The sequence below is a fragment of the Bombus vancouverensis genome, chromosome 5, assembly GCF_051014615.1.
Source record: "Bombus vancouverensis nearcticus chromosome 5, iyBomVanc1_principal, whole genome shotgun sequence".
In the NCBI taxonomy this organism is placed as follows: Eukaryota; Metazoa; Arthropoda; class Insecta; order Hymenoptera; family Apidae; genus Bombus; species Bombus vancouverensis.
Window position 1 is genome coordinate 15233697 of NC_134915.1, and position 12104 is coordinate 15245800.

The following is a 12104-nucleotide window of genomic DNA, read 5'->3' on the forward strand; positions in this document are numbered from 1 at the left end:
ATTGCGCTAATAATGCTGAGTGTAAAGTTACGTCATTTTTCGAACGTGATATTGTTTTAATTACCGTGCGATACAGCAGAGGTGTAATTGCAGCCTTTAAGAGACGACTTTTAATTAAACGTCCCGCCAAGTATTCGTACGCGTTTCATTATAAAGCGCTGCTGGTTCCATTTTGAAGGACGTTGCCAACAAATACCATCCTCCTAACATCATATTACGTTTCGTTTAATACATTTCGAATAATTGGTACATTTGCAAACAATTCGTTCGCAGAGATATTGCATTCCCACCGATTATCTTCACTTTGATATTTTATTTACAATTATTATCGTGTTTGTATCCTACCGGAGGAGAACAATATTATGGTATGCAAAACATATCCAATATTATGGTTTGTTACGTTATCGGCTTTTAAGAACAACATTCGTTTCATGCTAGCAAGATACGTTTATATCCGTAGGATGTGTAGAATGTGTAGAATGTTGTATAGATGTAATCATTATCATTGCTATTCTAGTTGTAGCATGTCGCAAGTACTGTTGACGCAATAATTACGTTCGAATTACGAATATACAGAGCATGCTATTTAACTTAAACATTATGGTCACCTGATCTTAAAATACGTAATGTTGATAAATTAATCATGTCGATTAATTTTTTCTTTCCTTTTAAATAAGTGTTCTCTTAGTAATCTCTTGACTCTCAATTTACATTTGATTCCACTTAAAAGAGTACTGGCGAAGAATCTTAAATATTATACTTTGTTCGTTTACTATATTAATATCTCGTAGAGGTTGTAAACGAGGTTTGTTTTGAACATTTTTTTTTTTTTACATTTTTTTCTGTCATCAACAATGAGTAAGGTATTTCAAGCTATCGCATTACACAAATAGAACATCTTGTGTGTGTATTTCTATTATTAGTGTGTATTTATATATTTAACATTTTTTAGTTGAATATTAATTAGCTCAAACGGAAATACGTAAAACTAATCGGTACCGATTGACAGTACTTATGTAATTGTGCTAATAAGTACAAGGATTAGATCATACATTGAACGATTATGTACCTGAGTTAGTACGATCATTAAATTGATCGTTTAAGCTTTCTTTATATATACTACGTTTCAATTATTCACGCGAACATCTTTATCCGCCATCCCAGTAAAGTTACCAAGCGAATTAATCACAATTGTTTTATGAAATTGATCGAAACTTGGTAATTTTCATATGAAAGCTATCGTGTTCCGAGAGAGAAGAAGATAATTTCCTTGAAACATCGAATACATTTTCGTACAGAATAACCTTTTACTAATTGAATTTAGAGATTTCTTACTTCAGTTAGTTTATATAATTGAAAATCTCGTAAGTGGGAAAATTTTATTTTAAAACTAAAATACATTAATTTTATAATATAAATTACCGAATGATCTACTTTATGTCTACTGAATGATTCTCATAACAATTTGCAATAAAATAACTTTCACTTAAAATTTTATGCTTAGTATTGCCGACTATTTTTGCAAGATGGAAAGTTACAATTCCATCTATATAATATATTCTATAAAACTTGCAACTCTCGAATCTTAAATATTTGAATCATAATGAACTTTCCAGAAAACTCTAATAACATCCATAATTTAATAACTTTAAACAAAATACAGTGGCTTTAAAAATATTTAAAAATATTTAACGGATTTAAAAATATTCAACTCTGGTTTACAAAATCAAAGTAACTAACGTTTAAATTGCATAAAAGTATACGACATAAACGATGAACAACATAACAATTATAAGCTAAGGACACACCTGGAACCAATCGAGTCATCTCCAAATCATGCAAGTGTTATCTTTGCTTGCCGTGATAATAGTATCGCCGTTATACGAAAAGGCGCAACTGAAGACATCGTCCGTGTGACCATCTAGCGTTTGTATACAGCATCCACTCTCCAAAGACCATAATTTCGACGTCTCATCCAACGATGACGTCAGCAGATGCTGACTATTTGGACTGAAGCAGACTAAACCAATTTTTCCTTTAATTTCCAGCAAATTTTGTCCGTGATCGAAGGAAACGAAGAATACGATACAAATTGGATAAGAGTTATCAGAGTATTTGTGCCAAAAATACCACTCAAACTGAAAGCTACAGCGCTATACGAACGAAAAGTTTGTAATTCAAGAAAAATATTATATCGCGACAGACGATACACGTTTCAAGACAGAAAATATATAGAATCGAAAAACAAAAAATATCTTCGCATAGTGTTCACGTCTACATTCAACTTTCGTTAGCTCTTAGTTATCGAGACATTTGCGAATTGATTTACAAAATAGATTTTATACTCGTGATAGCACGAAATACTGTCATTCTAAGATAATCACCTTTAGAGACTTCTTCTCGGTGGCCTCTCATCGAGGCTAACTGCTGAAAATTGGTGCTAACATCCCAAACTCGAGCAGTGGTGTCGCTGCTCGCGGTCGCCAACTTTTTCCCGTTGTTGTCGAAGGTCAAGTCCAGGACCTCGTCGTCGTGTCCTCGCAGAGTGGCCAAGCAGGAATTCATCCTCGTGTCCCACACTTTGGCCGTTTTGTCCATGGACGACGAGGCGATTAACGAGCAGTCAAAGTTATAAACGCAATTTGACAATTCCGATCGATGACCGATTAAAACGCTTGTGCGACTGAAGCAACAGTAAATATGGAATTATATGTATAGAAGAAGCAATAGGAAATAGAAAATATTGAGGAAGAGAGAGAGAGAGAGATATTAACTTAAATCCGTTGCTTTCTTTGTCGTTTATGTACATTACCCAGTATTATTAACATATTTCGGCGATATTTCTACATAAATGTAAATTTTTATGAACAAGAAATTGGACTCTTACAAGAGAAATTGAGAATCAGCGCTCACCTGAAAGTTCTCGTGTCCCAAATATTAACAGTACCGTCGAAAGAACCTGTTATCATCTGAGTGCCATCGTTGTTGAAATGTAAAGCGATTATTTCTGCCGTGTGACCTCTCAACGTTCCTAGTTCCTCGCCTATTAAATAAATGTTCCTTCTACGTACAAATGTGAAATATTTCAGAATACCAATTCTAATTTATTATTAATTTGTTTCCACGTTCAACTTATGTTATCATTCTAAGATTTGAACGTTACAATTATTTAAAATAGGTAGGTATATTTAATATGAATATGGATAAATTTTCGTTCTATTTCTTAATTTATGGGTTTTAAATATACCTGTTGTTAACTCAAATATCTTCGACGTCGTGTCTAGGGAAGCTGTCCCGATTTTGTTGTAACTGGGTGAGAATTTTGCGACAGTTATTCCAGCGTTATGTCCCCACATAGTTAGGAAACAGTGGCCTGTTCGAGAGCACCAAATCCTAGCTGTCTTGTCAAAGGAACCGGTTACGATTTTGTCTCTAAAGAACAAATATTACGTCGTGGATGATAAAGGTAATTAGTTACATAATTAACACTATATTTTTATTTGTCATATTTTCCTTTTCTTTTCATTTCATTATTTATTCTATTAACGATGCTTAGCTTTTTTACTTCGTTTATTTCTTAAGAAGATTAAATATCGGTCTTCTCCCTTTCACATAATAAAAGTTACGTTTCTTTTCGCATAGATAATTTTCAATTATTTAAAAAAATTTTTCGCGCTTTTCTGTCTTATGCATATTTTGCTTATAATCGATCCAAATATTAATTATACATATGTGCAGAAAGATGTATGATGAAAGCGACTGAAGCGAATTTGATAGGATATTATTTCGTCGGCAGAGTACGAGAAAGAACGTATCCTCGTTTCCGGTCGACGGCGATACGGATGAATTGTTAAGAGTAATGCTTCAACGAGACGTACGAAATTGGGTTGTTGAAGGACACGGTGTAGACCACATTCTTATGGCCTTCGAGAGTAAGAAGCTCCGCTCCACTGTCAATGTCCCAAACTTTACACGTTCGGTCATAGCTGCCTGTCAGGCATCTGGTAAAAAAGTTTATTTCACTCTTAGCGATATAAAAGTTATTGTCAATATATTTATACATATTTATATACATATCGAGTAAGAAAAAGAACCGAACGTGATGATTTTTCTTAACATGGTACGTATTTGATAAAAAGAAAGACGCTATTTTGAATACCATGTAATTCGCGAGAAACTTTGTTAACGATTTATTATTAGAATCTCAGATAATAGAAGAGTTATCCTTGTTGCGGAAACTTTTCAGAGAATATAAACTTCCAAGATAGATAGTCAAGCTTTTAGAAGCTTATCCCACTCGTTCGAACAATGAAATAAGTAATATGAACGTAGCAGCACGAATGTTTCTCTATCAAGAAAAACGAGTTGCTTTTGTAATAAAATCTTACAAAGGATACCATTTCCAGTCTCTCGATTTATCGTAGACGTCGATTATCGTAAGGCAGAAATAAAAAAACTTATCGAAAGTACCATAACATCTTTGTTTGAACGATCGCTTCGTAAAACCCACAATGGCAGAGTCGATAAACGGCAAAATGAAATTTAGAGGAGAAATAAATGCACGGAACAATCTTAATCGGGAGTACCTTTTACCTAGTTTATCGAACGCTATATTCGTAAGGGGTAGAAGATGGGTCTGCAAGGTTTTGTATTTGTAGTAGCGCTTGGCGTTTGTTTCGCAAACTTTGGCTTGCAGCTTCTGCAGGGTCTCCACTAACTGCTCCATTACACTTTCGGTTATTACGGGCTCGGTCGCTTTTATACTCTCCGCTAATGCTCTTATGTCCGTTCTGCAAAACGACACGTACACACTCGCTTACTTCCCGCCAAGTAATTATACACCCACGCGATTTCCTTTTCCTCCTTTTTGAATAATCCGACGAGCTTAATTATGACGTGCGACTGTACGTCTGTTCTTTCTTTAGAACGCCGGTAAGTTTCACCGCGCTTCAAATTGCTAAGCTTTTATTTCCTTGGGACAATTTCGCAAATGTAGTTAAAGCAGTTAAAAACAATATTTAGCGTCAAGGTGTTTGCTCGCTCTTCGGATTATTTTGCGATGGATTGTGAATGATCGGAGTAATAACAGAGTTTTGAAACGAAACTCAGCGTTTGTCTTTTTCTTTCTTTTCAGATTGCTTTGTAAAAATATCTGCAGATAAGAGGATGAAGGATTTTCTAGCGAATCGCAACAATTAAATTACTTCTAAGAAAGCTCATTTCTAGGAACTCTGCACACGCTAACAAGAAATATTAAAAGATTTAATTACTCGGCAGACAGATCCAGAAGATCGATCATTTTTGTCTTGACATCTCCACCCTGTGTGTACTCCAAGGCGAGACCTGTAAAACAAGAGAAAAGAGAAAATATCGTTTTAGAGGTGTCGGAGGTACAGGCGCGCGTTAATTTCGTGGAAACTGGCGCTCGGTTGGCATACCTGGCGGAAAATAACGAAGCAAAAACTTTAGCAGCTTCATGTGGACATTCCAATTACGGCCACGTTCAGTGTTTCAGACAGCAGCCAGATTGCCGCCGGCCCACGAAAACGAGAGGCCCTGGATTTAATTATAAAATGTAATCGACGTGACTTCACTCGCGCGCAAATTACATACAGGATCGTAGAGGCTAGTTTTTACCCGCGGCTGTCAATGCAGCGGGCCGCGTCTGTTGGTTACGCGGGTCCAACTGCCTCTGTCCTATAATTACAGAAATAAAGCTGAATCGCGATACTGTACGTTACCAAGATAAGTTTGATCGATTCCGTCCTGGTCTCGTGCAGAAATTTCGTGACTAATTGCTAATACGCGATCAAAAATATTTTACTAAAGGTTTAGAGAATCAGGTTGGCAGTTTCGGTGAATTTATAATGCATTCGATAGAAATATAACAGAGACGGGCGCGTAATACATATTTCTCATAGACCAATTCTATATACACTGCTTTTAAATTAAATTAGTTGATAGTTGTTTTTGGTGGAAATAGTAAATATAGTGAAATTTTGATTTTTACTGTTTGATATATATAACCGTTTGGTATTACTTTTTGGAGTAATAAGTAATATATATGTAGTGAATAAATTCGGAAATTTAAAAATTCAAAAATTTATAAAATTCGTACCATTAAGAAAACTGCTATATCGACAGCTGTCAAGTTAGTCAATGATTAGAGTCGGACAACAGACGAGTATATCGGAATTTTATACACTATCAGAAATGAAATTCCTTCTCTGACACTATGTACATACTCTTAGTTTAGACGTCTGAAATATTTATACAGTTCGTATTCTATATCACAGACGAGTTAATCAATGATCGTATGCATCGACAAATCGTATACATACATAGAGTATACGTATAAATATGAATACAAAGTAATCAGCTGATAAGTGATTATTATCATGTTGTTATGGAAACGTGTTAAAAGTATAAATGATCATTGTTTCTATAGTAATGTATAATTGTACAAATGTATCATAACTGTACAAATAATTTTGGCATAAAGCTGGTGATGCATTTGGAACATAACCTCACATAATTTGAAAGTTCGACCTGTAGGTTTTATTAGTAAAATAAATTTAACCGAAACAATGTCGGTGGACCATAATGAAAAATATATTTTCGAAGCTGAATGGTACGATAAAATAGCCTGCGTTTTAAAGAAGTTTTATCTGTATTATTATCCATTCGATAATACGGTTGAATTGGTATGTTTGTTATAAACTTTTAAATCGTAATAATTTTAAAAATATAATTTTAATTATGTATTTTTTAAAATATTCAGTTCGATATAAAAAACAGGAAAACATTTCTAAGAAGGACAAAATGCGAAGGAATTCAGGCAAAAGATTTTTATGTAGGTGCCACTGTAACAATATTTTCAAGGAGTATAAGGATAACAGATTATGCGGATTGTACTACACGAACAAAATTGCAAACAAAAATGCAAAAGTACGCCGTTATTTCTGTCAGTACTTTCATTGATACTTGTTAAAATTTGTTATGAGTTTCTCTTTGTTTCAGAACATTTGCAATGGTGAAACCTACTGTTGTCGATAAGTTAGGAGAGATATTAAAGCATATAGTTGCCTCTCAATTTCATATTGCCAATATTAAAATGGTCAGATTATCGCAAGAAGAGGCAACAGACTTATATCGAGATAAAGAGGAGCCCAATATAGCGTAAGATATATCCTGATGCTAAGTACATTTTTAAATTTGATATACAAATACTATTTCCTGTATCTTTTATTAGGTATATAGTGAATTATCTCACTTCTGGTCCTATTGTAGCTTTAGAACTATTAGGTGATCATGCAATTACACGTTGGCAAGAAGCGATGGGACCGGAAGATCCCAGGGAAGCTGTTGCAAAAGCTCCATCTTCCCTCAGAGCATGTTATGGTAAAGATAATATTGTCAATGCGGTATATGGTTCTGACAATGAGGAAACAGCAGAAAAAGTTTGTTATTCTTTAATGTTTATAATGAGGTGACACAAATATTTGGATTTATTTCTTTTATGTTTCTTTCCAGGAATTACAATTTTTCTTCCCTAATCCAAAAAGCGGTAAAAAGGGACCAGTGAATACAGCAACATTAGAAAATTGTACTTGCTGTATTATTAAACCACATATCGTCCAAGCTAAACTAATTGGTACTGAAGATTAGGCTTTTAAATGATAAATAATTTTTTCAATAAATACTATTTTATACTTTACTGGTTATAGGAAATATTATCGATGACGTGCAAAAAGCTGGTTATACTATCTCTGCTGTACAACAATTTTTTGTCAATCTATTTGACGCGGAGGAATTTTTAGAAGTTTACAAGGGGGTTCTTCCCGATTATGCGGTACGTTTAGATTAGTAATATAGAAATCACGAATTAGTGATCTTTACTTATTATATAGATTTATTTATTATAATTGAAAACAGAGATCTATAACTATTTAATTAGAACTTAATGTAGTAATGTGATGCAATTAAAGACAACTAAATTGGTGGTTCACAACTCAACTTATAACATGCAACTTACAACTAATAACAACATAAGTAACGATTGACCCGCAACTATTCGCAGTTTTCTCGCTACTGCAAGTCGCTAGTCGCAACTGACTAAGGGCTACCTTTTATACCACGGTTTTGGTATTCCTAACATGCACATGTGTTCCACAGATATGAATGACCTATGGTCTAGTACGCTTTTTTTAATTACCCAATGTCCTAAAGGGCTTGGGTATATGGCCTATCGTGATTTCCCATTTTTTCCGGCCTGTCAACGCTTTGGTTTTCTACTTGTAGTTCATTGCGATTTTCCCCAGGGTTTTCCCCAATACTACAGTAATGTGTTTTTTAAGAAGTGTCAATAATCTTGTTTTCAGGCCATGGTAGGAGAACTACAGTCAGGACCATGTATTGTTATGGAAATAAAACATAAAGAAGAAAAATATGATGTCCAAGGAGAATTTAGAAAATTATGCGGACCCATGGATCCAGTAAATATACATGGATAATAAGAATTTTTGTCATTTTTTCCTTTATTTTACTTTCTATGTGATACTATATACATATACGTATTATTGTATAATAGGATATTGCACGGCAAGTGAGACCAGATACTCTCCGAGCAAAGTATGGAAAAACAAAGGTACAAAATGCTGTACATTGTTCTGACTTACCGGAAGATGGAATATTAGAGGTAAAATCAATTCTCATAAGTATTTTTATATTTACGTATTAAATATATAATTTATGTATGTACGTATATTCATTATAATTTTATACAGGTGGAATACTTTTTTAAGATTCTTGACAGCAGCTAGGTACTTAAAGATGAAATTACACAGAAAGCTTAATTCATTCCTTGTCTTGTTTTTATCATTCTAAATATTTCATATACATTTAAGAAGATATTACTACACATTGCCTTTCATAAATACCATCCAGTTGTCAATCATAAATTTTACCGAGCTATGAAATTAAATAATAACAGTTAAATCATTGTTTATGATTAAACCTATCAGATGAATATATGGAATTTTATCCTACTTTTTTATAATAAAGAATGCTATAGCAATTACCCGTTTTAATCATTCATGAAGCAAAAAATAATCTTCCAGTCACGCGTTACTTATGTCCCATGAACATTTAATCGCAATGAAAGTTTCTTGACTTGCTCAGGCTATGAAAAGGTCGTTCACGCTGTTTATATCATTTTTCACATTGCGCGTTTCGTTACTTCCCCGTCCGTTCTATCTTGTAATTTTTCCATCTTCGTCTCGAATATTTCCAAAGTACCATCGTTAATATTAAATTTTTTAGCCGTACATAATTTTTACTTGAAATATTAAAAGTATAAATTATTCAACCGTGGTTCATACACGATAACGAAAGTATAATTAACACGTTGAATTCCACGCCAGATTTACAAAGTTTGGCCGTGGCGCCACGATGAATTTTTTATTATACGATACATATAATGTTGAAATATTACCTACAAGAGATATGTTTCGGTGTATAATCATCATTAATAAATTTATCTCATTGAGATCACCGGTGACTCCGTGGCGCTGTAGTGCAATTTTGCTCGGTCCACCTATTTTTTCCGATTATCAATTATCTTATTGTTGCTAAATAATTGTTCTATATTGTTACGTCATAGGACCTACCATAAACCTAAAGGATCGTCACAATATTTAGCATTTGTTACTTTACTGTCAAGGTCCTTAATTGCCATCAAACATCTTTCAAACGTTTCATAGGGTTATTGTTCGCTAAGGTAAAAGCGGGTTTTCCTATGTTCGACACACATAATAGATCTATATTTCATGTATACATAAAACTATTTTTATGTTTGTTAACTGCATTAATTTCGTCATACCATTGTAATAACGATGGTAATACTAAAAAATGTACAACTATTGACATTTGTTTAAATTATGTATTTCTACTAATATTGGTGCGCCGGTCACCGGTGACCCCCATGGCATTCAACGTGTTAGACAAAATCTTTACTCTCACACATACATCAACATAATTATTGCATAATTTACACAATACAGTTAATTATTCTGTAATCATCATAGATCATAGTATACTTTCAGCATGATCATATATCTTATATAGCCACGAAACATTTTTATCGGTGGTCACAGCCGCAATATATTTTTCAAATACCCATGCATTCCCTGACAAGTACACACTGTCAATCAAAGGCAACATGGGAAAGGGACGCCTAGAGTATCCCTAGAAGCAAATTTCGCAACGTCCTACTTTTGCAAGTAAACGGTGCTGTGCAACGGATCTGTCACTTTACTGTTCTAAAAGATTCGAGAGAAAATGTCTGGATTTTTCCTTCTCGCTAATATGTATCTAAATTAGCTGATACGATGGAAAAACATTGCTGATACAAGCGTTTACTTCAACAAGAATAATAAAGAACACTATCGATTATCTAGCGGGAAAGTTATATTCAAAGGAACGATTCTTCACAATTGAGATTAGACCAACAATGACAGCGTTGGGTAACATTTAAATAAGATGTTTGAAAAGTGATTATCGGCATATATATTTTGAGTAACATTGTAGTTAATCTGAGATAATTATAGATTGTCAGTTTATTTAAACGATGAAACATAAATATATATTAAATGAAATAATCTGTCCCTTTCCTGAAATGCATAATCTCTTAGATAATTTTAGTTTGTGTTTTATCGATTACATCGGAAACACAGATTTCTCTTCATAGTGCGCTAACTATGCATTCAAGGGTAATTGAAATGAGAACAATTCTGAAAGCAAATACTGCTATGTCGCGAAATAATTCGGCTTTACCATTTATAATTTATAATTTCAGTGTATGAGGAAGCTACGATATTCAAAATTCTAATTAATATTAAAATCCAAATTATTTTATCGCTATCCAAAGTGAAAAGAATTATTGTTAAAAATGATTTAATCTTAGCATAAGTTGAAATTACGTTTCGTATATTATTTTTAATTATTGTTAATTTTTATTTTCTTTTCAAGTAAGATTTAATAACTCTGGTAAAGAGTATATAATTGCACATTAGTTCTTTGACTGACTTTTGCCCGATAACTCGTGTGTGTACACTTTGAAATACAATAGTAGATAAGTATGTAAATGTCAGATGTATTGGAAAGTTCTGCCGTTCCCTCGGTTATTCCATTTTCATTTCTAATCTCGAATAGCGTCGGAAACCTTCATGTTAGTTCGTCAACTGATCTAAATTTTATCATGTTCATTTGTACCATAAAAGTAATGAAGCGTTGACGCAGAGCATGGTCTATTAGTTTCAGTGTCAGAGGTAAGACACAATTTATGGCACTATATTTTGCGCCTTTTGTTTGTCAAAACAGAAGTGAGATTCGCACATCGACATTTGAGAATCATAGAGAATCTGAAATTACAAATATAAACACGAGACTATGAAATTACTTGGATGACACGTGACTTCATATTTTTCGCAAGTTAACGAAAAAATGAAACACGTAACACAAACCTAGGGATGTAGAAAAGACAAAATTATTTCATACGCCTGATAGTTTAATAGGAGAAGAAATAAAAGAGATGAAAAAATCACGAACCTATACGTACGTAGTATGTTGATCCCTCACGACGTATCACCATTAATGGTGAATCCATCCGTTTCGAATCCGCTATATGGTGTGCTTATCCTGCCTTAATAACGGCATAATGATGTGTGTCAAGGATTCGCAACTCGTCGCGATGAAAAGTTGCAGAAATCTGCTACCTGTTCGCCAGGCAACTGACACCAGACAGATAAAATAATCTTACAACCTCGCGATACCGTTATACGAATACGATCGAACGATTAATTTCAATTTCACTTCCGATTCGAACAGGAACGATGTGTACGGATTATCGGAATAAATCAGAATAAATCGAAATAAATCAGAATAAATCAGAATAAATCGCAATAAATTACTAAATGTCAGATTTGCTATTTGGATTCACTTTTTTTTGTTATATTTTCTTTCCTTATATTAAATATTTCATATATTGTTTAAAAGCAACAATCCAACCGATCCATCGAACAGTTTACCAAACACCATCGTACACG

At 33.7% G+C, this 12104-nt stretch overlaps 2 protein-coding genes and 1 long non-coding RNA gene across 3 annotated transcripts; 1 reads left to right on the forward strand and 2 right to left on the reverse strand.

Annotated features, from left to right (window-relative positions):
* Positions 1–1603: 1603 nt before the first annotated feature.
* LOC117158607 (uncharacterized) lies at positions 1604–5533 on the reverse strand. Its single transcript, XM_033337690.2, has 8 exons — positions 5439–5533; positions 5271–5343; positions 4587–4790; positions 3879–4001; positions 3248–3432; positions 2914–3043; positions 2385–2683; positions 1604–2020 (listed from the first exon to the last, which is right to left on the reverse strand). Exons 1-8 carry the CDS (start codon positions 5476–5478, stop codon positions 1824–1826), a joined length of 1251 nt encoding a protein of 416 aa, XP_033193581.2. The 5' UTR covers positions 5479–5533; the 3' UTR covers positions 1604–1823.
* A 599-nt stretch (positions 5534–6132) lies between these two features.
* On the forward strand, positions 6133–9079 carry nmdyn-D7 (nucleoside diphosphate kinase homolog 7). The gene is made up of 9 exons (XM_033337559.2): positions 6133–6704; positions 6782–6948; positions 7021–7179; positions 7253–7460; positions 7534–7654; positions 7728–7852; positions 8382–8495; positions 8591–8698; positions 8787–9079. The coding sequence occupies exons 1-9, from the start codon at positions 6588–6590 to the stop codon at positions 8820–8822; spliced, it is 1155 nt and encodes a 384-aa protein (XP_033193450.1). The 5' UTR covers positions 6133–6587; the 3' UTR covers positions 8823–9079.
* LOC143302667 (uncharacterized) lies at positions 8850–12039 on the reverse strand. The gene is made up of 3 exons (XR_013058347.1): positions 11618–12039; positions 9081–11420; positions 8850–8970 (listed from the first exon to the last, which is right to left on the reverse strand). It is a non-coding gene; the product is annotated as an uncharacterized LOC143302667 (long non-coding RNA).
* Positions 12040–12104: the final 65 nt, after the last annotated feature.

Bases quoted from the DNA above. Each gene is read 5' to 3' on its own strand.
- LOC117158607 (XM_033337690.2), bottom strand. From the start codon at position 5,478: ATGAAGCTGCTAAAGTTTTTGCTTCGTTATTTTCCGCCAG. The intron at 5,344-5,438 runs GTATGCCAACCG...CTTGTTTTACAG, and splicing joins GCTTCGTTATTTTCCGCCAG to GTCTCGCCTTGGAGTACACA. The intron at 3,044-3,247 runs GTATATTTAAAA...TTTATTTAATAG, and splicing joins GATATTTGAGTTAACAACAG to GCGAGGAACTAGGAACGTTG.
- nmdyn-D7 (XM_033337559.2), top strand. From the start codon at position 6,588: ATGTCGGTGGACCATAATGAAAAATATATTTTCGAAGCTGAATGGTAC. The intron at 6,705-6,781 runs GTATGTTTGTTA...TAAAATATTCAG, and splicing joins TCGATAATACGGTTGAATTG to TTCGATATAAAAAACAGGAA. The intron at 7,853-8,381 runs GTACGTTTAGAT...TCTTGTTTTCAG, and splicing joins GGGTTCTTCCCGATTATGCG to GCCATGGTAGGAGAACTACA.